The 15,683-nt window shown below is 46.0% G+C and overlaps 1 protein-coding gene and 1 pseudogene across 1 annotated transcript in view; one reads left to right on the forward strand and one right to left on the reverse strand.

Moving 5' to 3' along the window:
- The window catches only part of Trp (transient receptor potential), a 141,818-nt gene that overhangs the window by 58,591 nt on the left and 67,544 nt on the right, over window positions 1–15,683 (reverse strand). Inside the window, exon 6 of the mRNA XM_071718982.1 lies at window positions 9,483–9,653. Coding sequence (XP_071575083.1) covers window positions 9,483–9,653 — 171 coding nt within the window. The remainder of the gene's footprint in view (window positions 1–9,482; window positions 9,654–15,683) is intronic.
- On the forward strand, window positions 13,606–14,488 carry LOC139780359 (uncharacterized; annotated as a pseudogene).

Genomic DNA, 15,683 nt, shown 5'->3' on the forward strand with positions numbered 1-15,683 from the left:
GGGGTCGGGGGCGGTCGCTGGGGGTCCTTAGGGACCTCTGGTGGGCGTCTCCGACACGGGTTTGGCGAACCCGGAGATACCCGAGCTCGGGCAGGCTGGGCTCGTAAGGCTAGAAAACCAACCAGCCTAGGAGAAGGACACTCCGAAATTAAACCAAATTTTAATAAGTATGACAATGCACACCCGACAAGAAAAAACCTTACCGTCCCAGGGTGAACGGACACCCAGGGACCGGCGTGAGGGGGGTACCGTCCCGGCCGCTCTTATGTCGTCATCGAACGACGGGCTACCCGGTGGGTTGACAGCGAGCCCACCCGGCGAAGTAGCTATCGCTGCCGCTAAGTCGGGGAGTGATGAGTACATGGAGGTCGACGTGGAAGGGGGAGCCACGACGACCACGGAGGGGGCTGTGCAACTGCCCTCGTCGGCTCTTAGGACGCGATCACGGTCGCTGTCGGCGTCTATATCCGGGAAACATCTTCTCGGACCGAAGAGCGCCAAGGAGAGGCGAGAGAAGGCGGTGAATGCCCGGAGAGGCTTGAACCTGGCTGGGGACAGCAGTCAGGACAATAGCCAGGAGCCGAACAACGCTCTTGCTCCGACTCCCAAGGACAAAGAACCGGAGGGGGTGGCGGGATCTTTCCGTACGCCCTCCCTCTTTCTGCAGAGGGTCGATGATTTCTTGAACCGCCCTGTGATCGCGGAGACGGAGTCGGAGGATGGCGGCGACAAGGAAGAAGTTGTCGTCGTCAACTCGGGGGACGAGGATGAGCAAGACAGCGAGTCCTCGGCCTCGACGAGGAGTAAGATGCGGAAAGGCACCAAACCCCCGGTGAAAAAGACAGGAAAGAGAGACCGTCTTGTTACCACCGGGGAATATGAAAAGAAGAAGAGGAGAGATGCAGCTCGCGCTCGGGCTATGGATAAAAGGCTGGAGAGAGAAGCCCTAGATCCTACGATCGGAGCTGTACTGTCGGCTGGGAGAAAAGAATGGGAGCTGAGAGCTCTCAAAGAATTGAATGCAGCCCCAACGAGAGATCTGCCGTCGAGGATACTGGATGAGGTACGCGCCATAGACAAGGTGTCTACCAACTCCACGAACCTCTCCGGCGTGTATAAAGGGGCCCTCAACAAGGCTGCCGCGACCATCGTTGCGGCAACCAAGTTCATGTCCATGAGGGCCAAAAAAGCTGAACAAGGAGAAAACGAGGCGGAAATCGAATGCCTACGGGGAGAGGTATCTCACCTTCGGGCAGTGAACGAGAGCCTCAAGAAGAGGTTAGAGAGGATGGAGGCAATACTGCTGCAATGGCGACAGGCAATACTGCTGCACCGCCACTTCCCTCCAACAAAAGGATGGGGGTCATCGACATGTCAAGGTCCCCCTCCCCCAACTCGGCAAAACCTAAGAAAAGGAGGAGAACCCGAAATCCGATCGAGTCGGACACGGAGGAGGAGGAGGAGGGTGCGGAGATCGAGTCAACGAGGGACACAGTCACGCGGGAAGTCGAAGAGCATGGCATGCCCCCGGTGATGCGCCCACTAGTATTAGGCAAGGCCAAGATGATGGAGGCTGCGGTCCGTGGGAGGAACGGGGCCGTGTTCGAGTTTGGCAAGCCGCAGGAAGGCAACCTCGGGGTAACGTTCAATCCCCCAATGTCGACGTCGATGGAAGAGAGGATATTGGACAGGCTCTCTGTTAAAGTAACGGAACTGTTCAATAACCTCGAGAATAGGCTCTGCGGGGGGAACATAAAGAAGAACCCCCCACCGACCAAGCCAACAGAGAAGGCTCACACCGCAGCTACCTCTGACAAAGGTGCGGCGGTCGGGAAAAGGGGCAAGAAGCAGGCGGGTAATACACCTGCAGCACCGGCTTCTGCTCCGCAAACGGCAGGCAAGGGAGCGAAACGCGCGTCCATCAAGCTGCCACCAGCCACCGCTGCTGCTGGTAAAACGGTAGGCGGCAAGACCGTGAAGCAACTTCCCCCTCTCCCCTCTGAAACGTCACAGACTCAGCTCAGCTGGGTAGAGGTCACAAAGAGGGGAAGGAAGAAGGCCCAGGAGCAGTCAAAGGCCCCTCGGGTAATAAGAAGAACCAGGGGTTTGCAAAGGCCTCTTCGACACTAGCCAAGGCCTCCCCCCCAAATACTAAGGGTGCGAAAACTAAGCCCACTGGGAAGAAGAGGAAGGAGCCGCGCACTGCCGCCATCACCATCACCTGCCCGGAGGGCGAGTATGAGACGGTGCTGCGTGAGGCTCGCCAAAAGATCAGTCTGGCTGACGTGGGTGTGTCCGACGGACTGAGAATGAGGAGGGCAGTGACAGGCGCCCTATCGCTGGAAATCCCGGGCGAGGACAAGGCCGCCAAGGCGGACGCCCTCGCCGCGAGGTTGAACAACCTGTTCGCGGGAAGAGAGGGCATTAGAATCGCCAGGCCTATGAAGATGGCCGAGCTCAGAATAGGAGACCTTGACGATTCTATTTCACCGGAGGAGCTGGCGAGAGTGGTTGCCGATACCGGCAAATGCCCCCCCGAACAGGTGCAGGTTGGCCAGGCCAGACGTGCGCCGAACGGGCTTAAATCCGTTTGGGTTAAGTGCCCGGTGGCCGTGGCCAATGAAATTGCGGGGAAAGGTCGATTGCTCGTGAGGTGGCTTAGCGCGAGGGTTCAGTTGCTCGAGCAGAGATCCCTCCAGTGCTTCCGATGCCTGGAAGGGGGGCACGTGCGGGCCACCTGCACGAGCAAAATCGACCGCAGCAATCGCTGCTATAGATGCGGAGAGGCCGGGGACCGCGCGCAGGAATGTGCGGCCGTACCACGGTGTCCGGTATGCACGGACAAGGGGCTCCCAGCTGGCCACAGGGCAGGCAGTAAAGCCTGCCGGCCAGCAAATAAGAAGAAGGGAGCCCCTACCAAGGAAGGTAAAAGCCTGGCGAAGCCAAGCCAGGCTACGAAACCGAGTGCCAGCTAGACTACCAAGAAGAAGGTAGCGGCAACTACGGTGACAAAGGACCCTCTCGTTGCGAAGGCAGGGGCCACGAAGAAGAAGAAGCCCCCAGCCATCATATCCGACGAGAAAGTACAAATCTCGCTTCCAGCGTTTAAAGCGAGGAAAAAGGAGGCCGCCAAAGCCCCAGAGTGGGGGGTGAAAGACGGAGAGAGTGAAGGAAGAAAAGAAACGACTCCAGACAAAGGCGGCGAAGCCATGGAGGTGGAGGCTGTACCACAGACAGAATAATGTCCGGTGCGACCTCCATACTCCAGGCAAACGTCAACCACGCTCGGGCAGCACAGGATCTCTTTGTGCAAACTGTGTCCGAGCGTGGTTGTGGCTTGGGGGTGGTAGCCGAGCCGTGGAAAGTGCCGCCTAACCACTCTAATTGGGCGGTGGACACGCGGGGTTCGGTTGCCATCTTCTGTAATCCATCGCCACGGGCTCCCCCAATCCGCCGTCTAGAGGCGAGGGAGGGCTTCGTGGCGGTAAAGTGGGGGCCCATTTCGGTAGTCGGGGTATATTTGCGTCTCAGCGTAGACCTGGCCCGATACGAGTAGCTTTTGGAGGCCCTGGAGGAATGTGCGAGACGCCTCCTCCCGGGGCCGATAATTGTGGCAGGGGACTTTAACGCAAAATCAGCGTTATGGGGTTCCCCTGTCACAAACTGTAATGGGCCGGGTCCTGGAGGACAGGGCGGCGGGAGTGGGCCTGCTAACGTTAAACGTAGGCTCAGAGAACACATGCGTGCGTCGGCGGGGGGGGCTCGGTGATGGACATCACTTGGGCCAACCCCCTCGCCGCGCGATTGGTGCATGGCTGGAGGGTGGCCACTGAACTGGAGACCCTCTCAGATCACCTGTACATCGAGATGGGGATCTCGGCCATCCCTCTAGCAGTTCAAGCCCGCCGCCGACTGGCGGAGACAAAGCTGCCGAGATGGGCCACGCGAAAGATCGCTTCATAGCAGCGATCGTGGTGTCCACATGGTGGACTGCGCCTCCCGATGAAGGACGCCGTGTGCAGAAGAAAGTTGAGGAGATCCGGGGCATACTAACAAACGCGTTTGACGTTTCGATGCCCCGGGTCAAAACCCGCACCAGGCGTGCCGCTTATTGGTGGACAGAGGAAATTGCAGAACTAAGGCAAGCCTTTGTCCGCGCCAGGCGCGCCTGGACAGGGGCCAGAAGAGGACGCGGCGACGTCACGGAAGAGGCGGCCGGCGAGGACTACCGAGCTGCCCGACAAGTCCTCGCCAAGGCTATCAGGATAGCAAAGGAGCGGTCGTGGGAGGAGCTCCTCCAAACTTTGAAGGAGGATCCATGGGGGCGCCCGTATAGGCTCGTAATGAACAAGCTCAAGCCTTGGGTGCCCCCGACTACGGAGGTACTGGACCCCCAGTTCCTAGGGGAGGTCATCCGAACCCTCTTCCCGCCCGGAAAAGAAGGGTGGGAGAGGGAGTTCCATACGGACGAGGACCCGAATGATTGGAACGAGGAGGAACTGGAGGTGACCCAGGAGAAGCTCCAAAGAGCCGTCGGGAAAATGAAGAGGAACAAGGCTCCCAGTCCCGACGGCATCCCTGGCCGCGCCTGGGCCCTGGCCGCTGGGGAGCTGTCCGGCCAGTTAAGAGGCATATTCACTGACTGCTTCAGGACCGGACAGTTTCTCGCTCCATGGAAGGAAGCAAAACTGGTCCTTCTCCCGAAGGAGGGCAAGCCTGCGGATTCAACCTCCGCATACAGGCCAATTTGCCTGCTGGGGGAGGATGGCAAAATGTTTGAGCGAATCATCGCCGAACGCCTCCTCCTCCACTTGTCCCGGAACGGTCCAAATTTGTTTGAGGACCAATATGGCTTCCGCGCGGGTATGTCCACGAGCGGTGCGATTCAATGCATCAAGACCCGCGTGGAGGCCATTTGGAGGGAGGGCGGGGTGTTGCTCGGAACATCGTACGATATAACGAACGCGTTCAACTCCCTGCCCTGGCCCGTAATAGGGAGGGCGCTAAAATACCATAACGTCCCTCCCTATATGATACGGGTCATTTTCGACTACTTCCGGGACAGGCAGTTGGCCTACATAGACCAAGATGGAGTGTGGAGGGTGATACTTATTACCCGGGGAGTACCACAGGGCTCGGTATTGAGCCCGTTGTTGTGGCTCCTCGGGTACAATTCAGTATTAAGACTTGCTGTTTAGAATATAGCATGAATCGATAACTAGGGTAAGGACAGACAGAGCTAACGTGGTAAAACAGAATCATGGTAAAAGCGAAATCAATAACGCAGTTCTTTTAGTTACCGACCTCCCGTAAACGCACTACCAACTAAGCCTCTGTCGATTGATGCCCAATCTAAGGGGGGTGGGCAGCAGCGCTCGCCGGCTCTACTGCGGGGTAGTGCAGTCGATAACCCTATACGGGGCCCCAATCTGGGCCCCGTTAATGGCCACCAACGAGGACCTTAAAGCACCCGTGAGGAGGGTGCAAAGGCTGATGGCCATAAGGGTTGCGAGGGGTTACCGCACTATCTCGCACGCGGCGGCCTCGACTCTGAGCTCTGGCCGGACTCCCACCGATGGAGCTCCTCGCCGAGAAGTACGCGTACGTGTTCTGGCGTACGCGGGAGCTCCAAAGAGGGGGGGTCCCAATGACGGCCAGGGTCCGCGCGGCTATACGCCAAGAGGCCGCGATGACCCTCCTCGCCAATTGGCGAACTTATCTCGAGGATCCGGGACTATCCGGCAGGAGGGTCGTCGAAGCCGTGCGGCCGTGCCTGGAGGAATGGGCCTCCAGGCGGGGACGCGGTTTAACATTTCATATGACACAGGTGCTCACCGGGCACGGTTGCTTCGGTGAGTACCTGTGTCGTATAGAGCGGGAAAGCACTACGCAGTGCCACCACTGCGGAGAAGATATGGACTTGGCGCAGCACACGCTGGCACACTGTCCAGCGTGGGCGGAGCAGCGCCGAGTGCTCCGTAGCAACGTTGGTCAGGATCTCTTCCTCTCGGCCGTAGTAGCAGCAATGGTCGAGAGGGAGGAGAATTGGCGCGCCATGGCTGCGTTTTGTAACGCAGTCATGAGCGCCAAGGAGGCGGCAGAGCGGATCCGATGTGGAGAAGTCGCCGCGCCGGATCCAGCCGATGACGCAGACGGTGGAGGGACCTTCGTCCGGCCGCGGGGGCCACCACCCCCCCGCCGTCGATACCGACGAAGGAGGCCTCCAGATCCCCCCGCGCCCCGTAGGGACGCGGGGAATACGATAGCGGGAGGGGGAGGGGAGAATATTCCCCCTTTTCCCCCTGCTCCCCCTCCCACCCCCCTGTGAGAGGGGAGGAAATAGAAGCACGGAGGGAGAGGTCCTCCGGGTGAAGGGAACATAACCCGACACCCGGGGACAGAAAAAACTGCCCGCCCAACGGCGGACGTGTCGCTGCGAATAGTCTGCGGGAGGGAGAGAATGGTGAGTTTAGCTCAAGCCCTGTCTCTCTCCCGCGGACGGTGGGGGTCGGGGCCCGAGTGTGGGAAGCTCGGACCCCGATCCAGCCCCCATCAAACAACGAGGAGGTGCGGCGGGGAGGGCGGTGGCCACTCCCCGCTGCAAATAAATCATCCCTAAAGGGAGCCCCCGTCTTAACGGGGGCGGGACTGAAGCGCAGTCAGCGCTGAACAGCGGGTGTCCCGGAAGTCATAATTAAGTTCGTTCCCGGGGCATCCGCCACAACGTCATAGAAGGCCACCCGCGGGGGTTTTAGTGGGTAGGCTGCGCGTGCATTATTGCGGCATGCGTAGAATCCCACACTCCCCTCGCCTCCCCGGGCGAGGGGGTTTTCCCCTTCGGGGGCTACTGGTTAAAACCAGGGCTCTTTACGGGTCCTGGGATTCCAGTAGTTGAAGATTTCCCCCGCGTACCAAACAAAAAAAAAAAGGTTATCGGAGAGGATGTCCCTTTTATAAATAATTACCTTTAAATTATTAGATATAATATATTATCGTATAAATATATATCGTACAAATAGTATGCAAATAGAAAAAAAATTCCAGTTTATAAATAAAATATACTTTTTATAACATACATTATGGATCGAAACTTGAATCATCATCAGAATTGTTGTCACTGCCAAAATCAAATTCTTCCTCGAGTGACATCTCACGATGACGTTTCAGTGGTGGCAATATATTAGTAATATCTTCTTCATCTTGCGAAAGAACTTCAAGATTTTTCAAAAAAAGTCCGTCCCTTTTTTGTCCATCAATGTAACCAGGATACACTTTGGCCATGTCCTCGAAGAATTGCATTATTTGAGAGCCAAGATCACAGCGATATTGTTTTTCCAAAATGTTTTTACGGTAGTAATACAATGCCATGTACTGATAAAGTAATTGAGTTGATTTGCGAGATATTATTGATTTTTTAAATAATTTATTCTGGTTTTCTAAATCATTAATAGTATTCAAAGAATTATCTGCAGCCACAAATTCTCCAACACTGTGATTAGTGGTGAGATGAGTGCATGTGGGTCCAAAAAGCTGTTCTACACCATGATATTGCTTCGCTTGGTCCGTACATATTATAAATGTATTTGGGTCGACAAATTTCTTGATGTATGGCCACAAATGACGTTTGCTTTTTCCATCTACTTTTATAAAAACGCCGGTTTTGTCTTCTTTGCAATACAACCCCAGAACAACAATACTCATTTGCTCTGTAACACGGCCTCGATGATACTTTCTTTTAGTCAAAAAAGTTTCGTCAATTTGTACCGTTTTTCCCACACCACCAAGCATTTTAATGTGATGAGAACTAATGATTTCCGCAGTTTTTTGACAACATGAAAAATAATCACTCACTGTTGAATTACTTAATTCATCTCTATGTTGATACCGCCATGAACGGAGATGATAAGTGACATCAGTTATAGACATTTTCATTACAAAACAAATCACAATCGCAACAATTTCACGAAGTTCGATTCGATACTTAGTTCCTTCAAAGAATGTTCCTTTACTCGGATTAATTATTTTGCGACAACATTTCAATCCTTTCTTCTTTTTTCCTTGTTGAGCTGGACAGCACCATCTCCATTTCAATTTCGACACAGAACTTTTCTCGACTCTCATTGGCAATTCACAACAAATAGGCGGTGTTGATGTTGATGATGGAATTATCTTCATCTCTTCGAGAAAAACTTGTGCAATTTTATTCTCAGAAATGATGTCGTGAAACGAAGAAAAAAAAAGAAAAATTTACCAATTTTAGGTGAAGAGGATGAATATCGGTACACATAATGTGAGAGTACGAATGTAACTGACTATCTTCAAGAACTGAATACAAGCGTCTACTAAAAAAAATGAGATTTCTGTGTTTACGTTTTAAAAATGTAAACAACACCCAACACCTAACAACGGAACCTACTGCCTTCACGCATACACTTTTCACGCGAACCGAGGTTTACCCCCACCTCCCCCCTGCTTTCGGGGGAGGTGCGGTAGCTCCTCCCTCGCTTACGTGTGTACTGTTTATACACGTACATGTGAAGTATTATTTAAAAATTTATATTAACTTTTTACGCATGAAAAGTTCACGCATACACTTTTCACGCGAACTGAGGTTCACCCCCACCTCCCCCCTTGCTTTCAAGGGAGGTGCGGTAGCCCCTCCCCCGCTTACGTGTGTACTGTTTCCTAATACACACACAATTAAAGTATTATTTAAAAATTTATATTAACTTTTTACGCATGAAAAGTTCACGCATACACTTTTCACGCGAACTGAGGTTCACCCCCACCTCCCCCCTTGCTTTCAAGGGAGGTGCGGTAGCCCCTCCCCCGCTTACGTGTGTACTGTTTCCTAATATGACCTAATTTTTTGTTCAGCGTAAGAAATACTACCAGAAACCACAGTCAAATTAAGGGGCACTAGTTATCGTGTTCGTGCCGCTTAATTGTGTGCGTATTGCGATTTCGGTATCGACACCGATGACGTGCGATCTCGGATCTGTCTATTATACCTGGAATCAATCGAGAGCGTATTAAAAAAGTAAAGATTTATATTATATTTATTTTGAGCTTTAATACTGCATATCTATCTCGAAAACTAAAGCAGTTAGCCTTATAAGACCTATATAATTTTTTGTTCAGCGTAAGAAATACTACCAGAAACCACAGTCAAATTAAGGGGCACTGGTTATCGTGTTCGTGCCCTATTTAAACCCTAAAGATAAGAGTTCCGGTAATATTCGAGTAAGTATATTAATCAGAACGGGAATACCCTGCATATGTCACATAATTAAGTATTATTAAATATTGAAGATATATATTACATATAAATGTAAATGTACATATATGCGCCACACTTTCTTGCCACTATTATTACTATTATTATTATCATCAGTTTTTTACATTTCTATATCTCATAAAAATATACAAGATATATACAAACATACTAAACGTATGTATTATCATATAGAGAGACTACATACTTGTTTCTGCTTATATTTAATAGCTAGTTTAAGCCGGTCCAAGGTCTGCCTCTCTCCAGGGTCCCAATTCTCGCCGGTAGGATTGTAGTTTAACATTACTTCCAATTCGTAAGACGTGCGCGCGTGGTCCAATAAGGAGGTCGCAAATTGCTGCGTTTGTTCCCGCATCTCCTGGATATAGAATTATATTTAAGACAAACGAATACGTACATTTGTGTATTTGAGAGAACTTAATGCTAGATTAAGCTTGTGGAATTTGATTGTTTTCTTGATTTAGTGTTTTTGAAAAATATTGCATGAATGGAGTTAGCAATGGGATTAAGTATCTTATAAATAAGTTCCAATCTGTAGATTATAGTTTCAAACTTTCTATGACCATTTCGAAAAATAAAAGCAGTATGTTCAAGTAGACTCGAACTTTGACCAATTGGATTCAAATTTTCTATGATTTTCTCGAAAAACAAAAATATTACTTCCACGTAAGACTTCCAGATAGCACATGTGTGTGTTAGTTTCTATATGTTTCCTAAACATATATCATTGCATTTAAGAAACATCATTATCAATGTCATCGTTGTCGTCTCGGTGTCCCTTTATAAATTGACATTTCAATATTTGTACCCTTATGGAAAAATACACTCAACTTTTAATGTTAACCGTTAAAAAAACACCATAGAAAAACCCTTAAAGTTGGGTGTGATTTCGAACCGCCAATTGAAGGTTAACCATTATTTGAAGGTTAATCTTCAATTGGCGGTCCGAAATCACACCCAACTTTAAGGGTTTTTCTTTGGATAATGGTTAACCTTCAAGTGATAGTTAACCTTCAATTAATGGTTAATCCTTAAAAATGACGGTATAAACCCTAAAAATATGAACCCTCAAATGAAAGTAACAAATATGGCGTCCCAATGAGAATCTCTTAAGGGCTTCGCTCGCTGAACCGGACTCCTCGCCTCGATCCTCCCTCTCGGACGCTAGCTGCCGCAGCTCTCCCTTTCCTGGCGGTGAGCTCTCCCTGGTGATCCGACTCTCGCTCGGTTGGTCTCCAGAACACGCGCCGCAACGATCAATCCGTCAAGAAAGAGGTAACGGACTCGACACGTTCGAAGAAACGCAAGCAAGTGCGGCCATGACACCTAACGAGTGAGGAAGGAGGCGGGGGGTCTTTGAGAGTGGCGACTCGCGCGTCGCGCCATCTAATGTGAAATGATCGGGCGTTGTAAAACGCGAAAAGAATTCGAGCGCAACATCTGAACAAATTATTTAATTTTTAATAAGTCCAATTATTAATATTTATTTTTATAATTGAACTTATTTTTTATTTTGATAAATGTAAATACAAATATCTTATTGTATTAATATTTAATATTAATAATTTAATTAGTTGCTTAATTTAACTTCTTGTTTAATAAATGAGCGGATGTAGTACTGAAAATGTACATATTATATATTTTAATTTTCAAAATTGTGAAATTACAAACAGGAATTTTGTTGTGACTTTTACAGTTATAAAGTAACTATTTAATGGAAATGGAAGCCTAAAAAAATTAATATTGTAACGCAATTATTATAATGCTCAAATCATAAAATATTTACATTATCCATGTCTGCCAATACAATATAATTTTTTATTCATATTGCATTCTATATAATGGCAATGTTATTATATATTTGACAGGCAAGTCAAAATAGCTTCGAATCGATATCGAAATGATGAAATATCGATGTCTTAACAGAAAATACATAATTTGCCTGTTTACAGTCTGGCGCGATGAATGTATGTCACAAATAATCTCTTCTTTTAAAAAAATGTCATATAGCACACACATCGAAATAAGCTTCAAATTTCGAGCATTATTTCGATATGATGTAATATCGATGATTTCGACATCAATTAGACGTCGAATCGATGGGTCATTTTTCGCTGGGTAGGGCCTAAGTCAAATTTTTTAAATGAAAACCCCTATTTTTTATTGTACCATCTTTCTCTATTAATTAATTTGAACAACTTTTGTTTAAAAAATTCTTTTATTTGCCTAATACTTTTTAAGATATTCAAGAAAAACTTGGTAACTTTTTCAATATTTAGCTTACGATATCTTGATAATTGTTTGCCAGAGGAAAAAGTGGTACAGAGGACTTTTTAACTTAATTTTATTTCAAAAATGTGCTGTTGCAATAGCACTCCAATTTTTTTAAATAATTGTAAACACTCCAAGAAGATGCATACACAAATATTTAAAAAAAATTGGAGTATACTATTGCAACAGCACATTTTTGAAATAAAATTAAGTTAAAAAGTCCTCTGTACCACTTTTTTCTCTGGCAAACAATCATCAAGATATCACAAGCTAAATATATATTGAAAAAGTTACCAAGTTTTCCTTGAATATCTCAAAAAGTATTATATATTATATAAAAGTATTATATAGAAAGATGGTACAATAAAAAATAGGGGTTTTCATTTAAAAAATTTGACTTAGGCCCTATTGGGCTCAATACAGGCCCTGGATCCAAAATCCAATAAGATCGTCTATTGACCCCCTTCAAACCTTTCAACTTTTATCTGAAACACTTTTCCAATAAACCAAGCCGCCAATTGACACTTAACGAAAATTAACACAATAACATTTAAACGACACCCAATGATAAAGGGATCATGGCGACACTGATTCAATTGACATAGAACATTAAAAGTTAACACTCTGTTAACACCAAACCAACATCCAACAATGAGAATCAATCTCCAACCTACACTAAACATTGAGGCTTAATCCCCAACCTACACTTATCATTCAGAATAAACTCCCAATATACACTCATCATTGAAGATTAAACCCACAATTTACCTAAACCTTAATGGTCAACACTCAATCTACACCTAAATTTAAGTGTTGACACTTAACTTTGATGACAAACACTGAACTTACGTCCAAATTTGAGTGTTAACTCTCAAATTTGGGCGTAAGTTTAGTGTTAACACTCAAATTTGGGTGTTAACCATCAAAGTTGAGTGTATTTTTTCATAAGGGTATACACTCTTACATTCCCCAATACCTTTCACACCCTTACAGACTTTCACTCACGCCATTTACCAGACCACCCCCACCCACCCCAAACACCTAAATGTACCCCGACACGTCCCATCATAGTCCAACACAACCTTATCAATTAAATTATATGTACATTATATTATAAATAAATATAAAACTTATGAATCTGTATATTGTTAATTGTTTATAATTATATGTTTTATTTCATATCACATAAAATTAACATATTACTTATGAGACGCTTGATACTAAATGCGTGATATACCAAAAAAAATATCTTTTTAGAAAAAAATGAAAAAAGAGCGCCAAGTGTTTGCGCCTGTCAAAATTGTGCGAAGCATACACACACACACACACACACACACACACACACACACACACACACACACACACACACACACACACACACACACACAATGTTGTTTTAATCTATTTGAATCACCTCAAATATCGATTAAATTATGCTCAATCGACGCGTTTTTACACGAAACGAAAGAATCTGGCAGAAAAAAGTGTCGCTCTGCCTCGCGACGCGAGATATTAAACGTTAAAGTTGACAGGAATCAGGTTATGATTCCCGTCATACCGACAAGATATCGTAACACTGAACATGCCCTGCGGCCACATGCGCATGCTCAGTGGCCGCACGCGCATGCAAAACTGCGCTAGTTTTAAATATGTATTTAAATGAAACTATATAAAACAAATGAAGCGCGACAATGGCATTATTGTTAGACGTGAAATTGCACACCACCTTGCCACGCAATAATGTTAGGCTTAATAGAATTCGGGCATCTGACATATTGTCAGGATAAAAGCTAATAGAATTTTTAATCCAGGATGGTGTTCTAACATCTACAATTAAATGTAGTGAATGTGGTAGTGACATTGATATTGATAAAGAAACTTTAATGTACCGATGTAGAAAACAGTACTACGTAAAAAATGAGCACACGAAACGTGTCTCGAAGCAGTGCAAATTTAAGAAAAGTGGCAAAGCTGGTACTTGGTTCGGGAAAAGTCATCTTGACGTGGCAACAATATGTAAAATTGTTACCTGCTTTTTAATGTTGAAACATCCACGTCAAGATGACACGCAAGATGAAACTGGCGTTTCGTCGGCCACGATTGTTGACTGGTTCAATTTTTGCCGAGAGGTAATTATATTTTAACATATCTTCATAAATACACACATGCACGCACGCACGCACGCACACACACACACACACACATGTAAAATGTATAAAACAAAATATTAATAATATTATTTCTTCTTACAGGTCTGTGTGTTCTGGGCTGAAAAACATAGTGAGAAACTTGGTGGCCCAGGATGCACAGTAGAAATCGATGAAGCAAAAATTGGGACAAGAAAATACAATCGTGGTCGGCTCGTAAAAGGTCAATAGATTTTCAGAGGATATGAGCGAGGCACAAAGAAGATTTTCATCGTGCCAGTACAGGATCGAACTGAAGAGACACTTCTGGCGTGTATCAAAGAGTGGATATTGCCAGGCACCACCATCATGTCAGATTGTTGGAAGTCCTATAATTGTTTAAACAATGAAGAGTTCCAACATCTGACGGTAAACCACTCATACAATTTCGTCGATCCTGAAACTGGTGAGAACTTTTTGCCATAGTTAACTATATTATTACTGTTTATTTGTATATTGTTCTAATATATTTTTTAAATCTACAGGCGCGCATACGCAGCATATAGAGCGTGTTTGGAGAGAAGTTCGCGGAAATATCCCAAGGTATGGAACCAGGGAGGATCACGTCCTTGGATATTTGAGCGAATATCTCTTCAAACGCGCCTATAGCCGCTTGGAGCGTATAGAAAACTTCTTTGATGTCATCGCAGAATTATATCCTCCGATATCCACTTTTGAGGACCAGCCAGAACTTGAGCCAGAAACATCCGACGAACCAAGTACCAGCACTGATTAGAGATACGTTTCTTGTGCTCACTTTTTACATAGTACCGTTTTCTACATCGGTACATTAATGTTTCTTTATCAATATCAATGTCATTACCACATTCACTACATTTAATTGGAGCTGTTAGAACATCATACTGGATTAATAAATCTATTAACTTTTCCTGACAATATGTTACATATCTAAACTTTATTATACCTAACATTATTGCGTGGCGTGCGTTGTCTTGGGGGGTGCATGAGGGGGGTGCAGGGGGGGCAAGCGAAATTATAAAGCACATGCATGTAGGGGTGTGTGTGTGTGTGTGTATGCATAACATCTACAATATAATATAGTCAGGATAGTCAGGATAAATTAATAGATTTTATTAGTTTATGTCCTGACTATCCTGACTATATTAAATAATTAAAATTGAATGTATTATTTTGAAGTTGTGATTTTCATTAAAGCAGATATTTTGTATTTAAGTATTTAAAGCGCGTCACTAACCTACATAGGTTAGTTGACGCGCTTTAAACACTTAAATACTTTTAAAGCGCGTCACTAACCTACATAGGTTAGTGACGCGCTTTAAATAGTTAAATACAAAATATCTGCTTTAATAAAAATCACAACTTCAAAATAATACATTCAATTTTAATTATTTATTGGATTCATATTGATCTAACATTTCTCTATGGAAAACGCTGTAACTGTACACACGGCTGCGTCGCATTTGTCCCATATGCTACAAAGAATAAAAAACAATATACTTGTTTGCTATAGTTATCAATAAATATTGAAAGAATTACCTTATGATTTAAATATCGAAATCTATACTCAGTATTGCGCTTCCTCTCAGCTGTGTATATTTAAAGTTGGCGCAGTTTTGCATGCGCGTGCGGCCACAGAGCATGCGCGTGCGGCCACTGAGCATGCGTATGTGGCCGCAGGGCATGTCCAGTGTTGCTACATCTCGTCGGTATGACGGGAATCATAACCTGATTCCTGTCAACTTTAACGTTTAATATCTCGCGTCGCGAGGCAGAGCGGCACTTTTATCTGCCAGATTCTTTCGTTTCGTGCAAAAACGCGTCGATTGAGCATAATTTCATCGATATTTGAGGTGAGGCCCCTAAACTAAATAATTACCACGTTGTCAAACCATTTTTTAATGCGCGCTCCTTTACGGTATGTTACGGCGATCGTAATTTCACAGACGTAC

This window comes from Temnothorax nylanderi, unplaced genomic scaffold (genome assembly GCF_030848795.1).
Source record: "Temnothorax nylanderi isolate EJ_2023f unplaced genomic scaffold, tnyl_v1.0 TNYL_tig0273_pilon, whole genome shotgun sequence".
Classification (NCBI taxonomy): domain Eukaryota; kingdom Metazoa; phylum Arthropoda; class Insecta; order Hymenoptera; family Formicidae; genus Temnothorax; species Temnothorax nylanderi.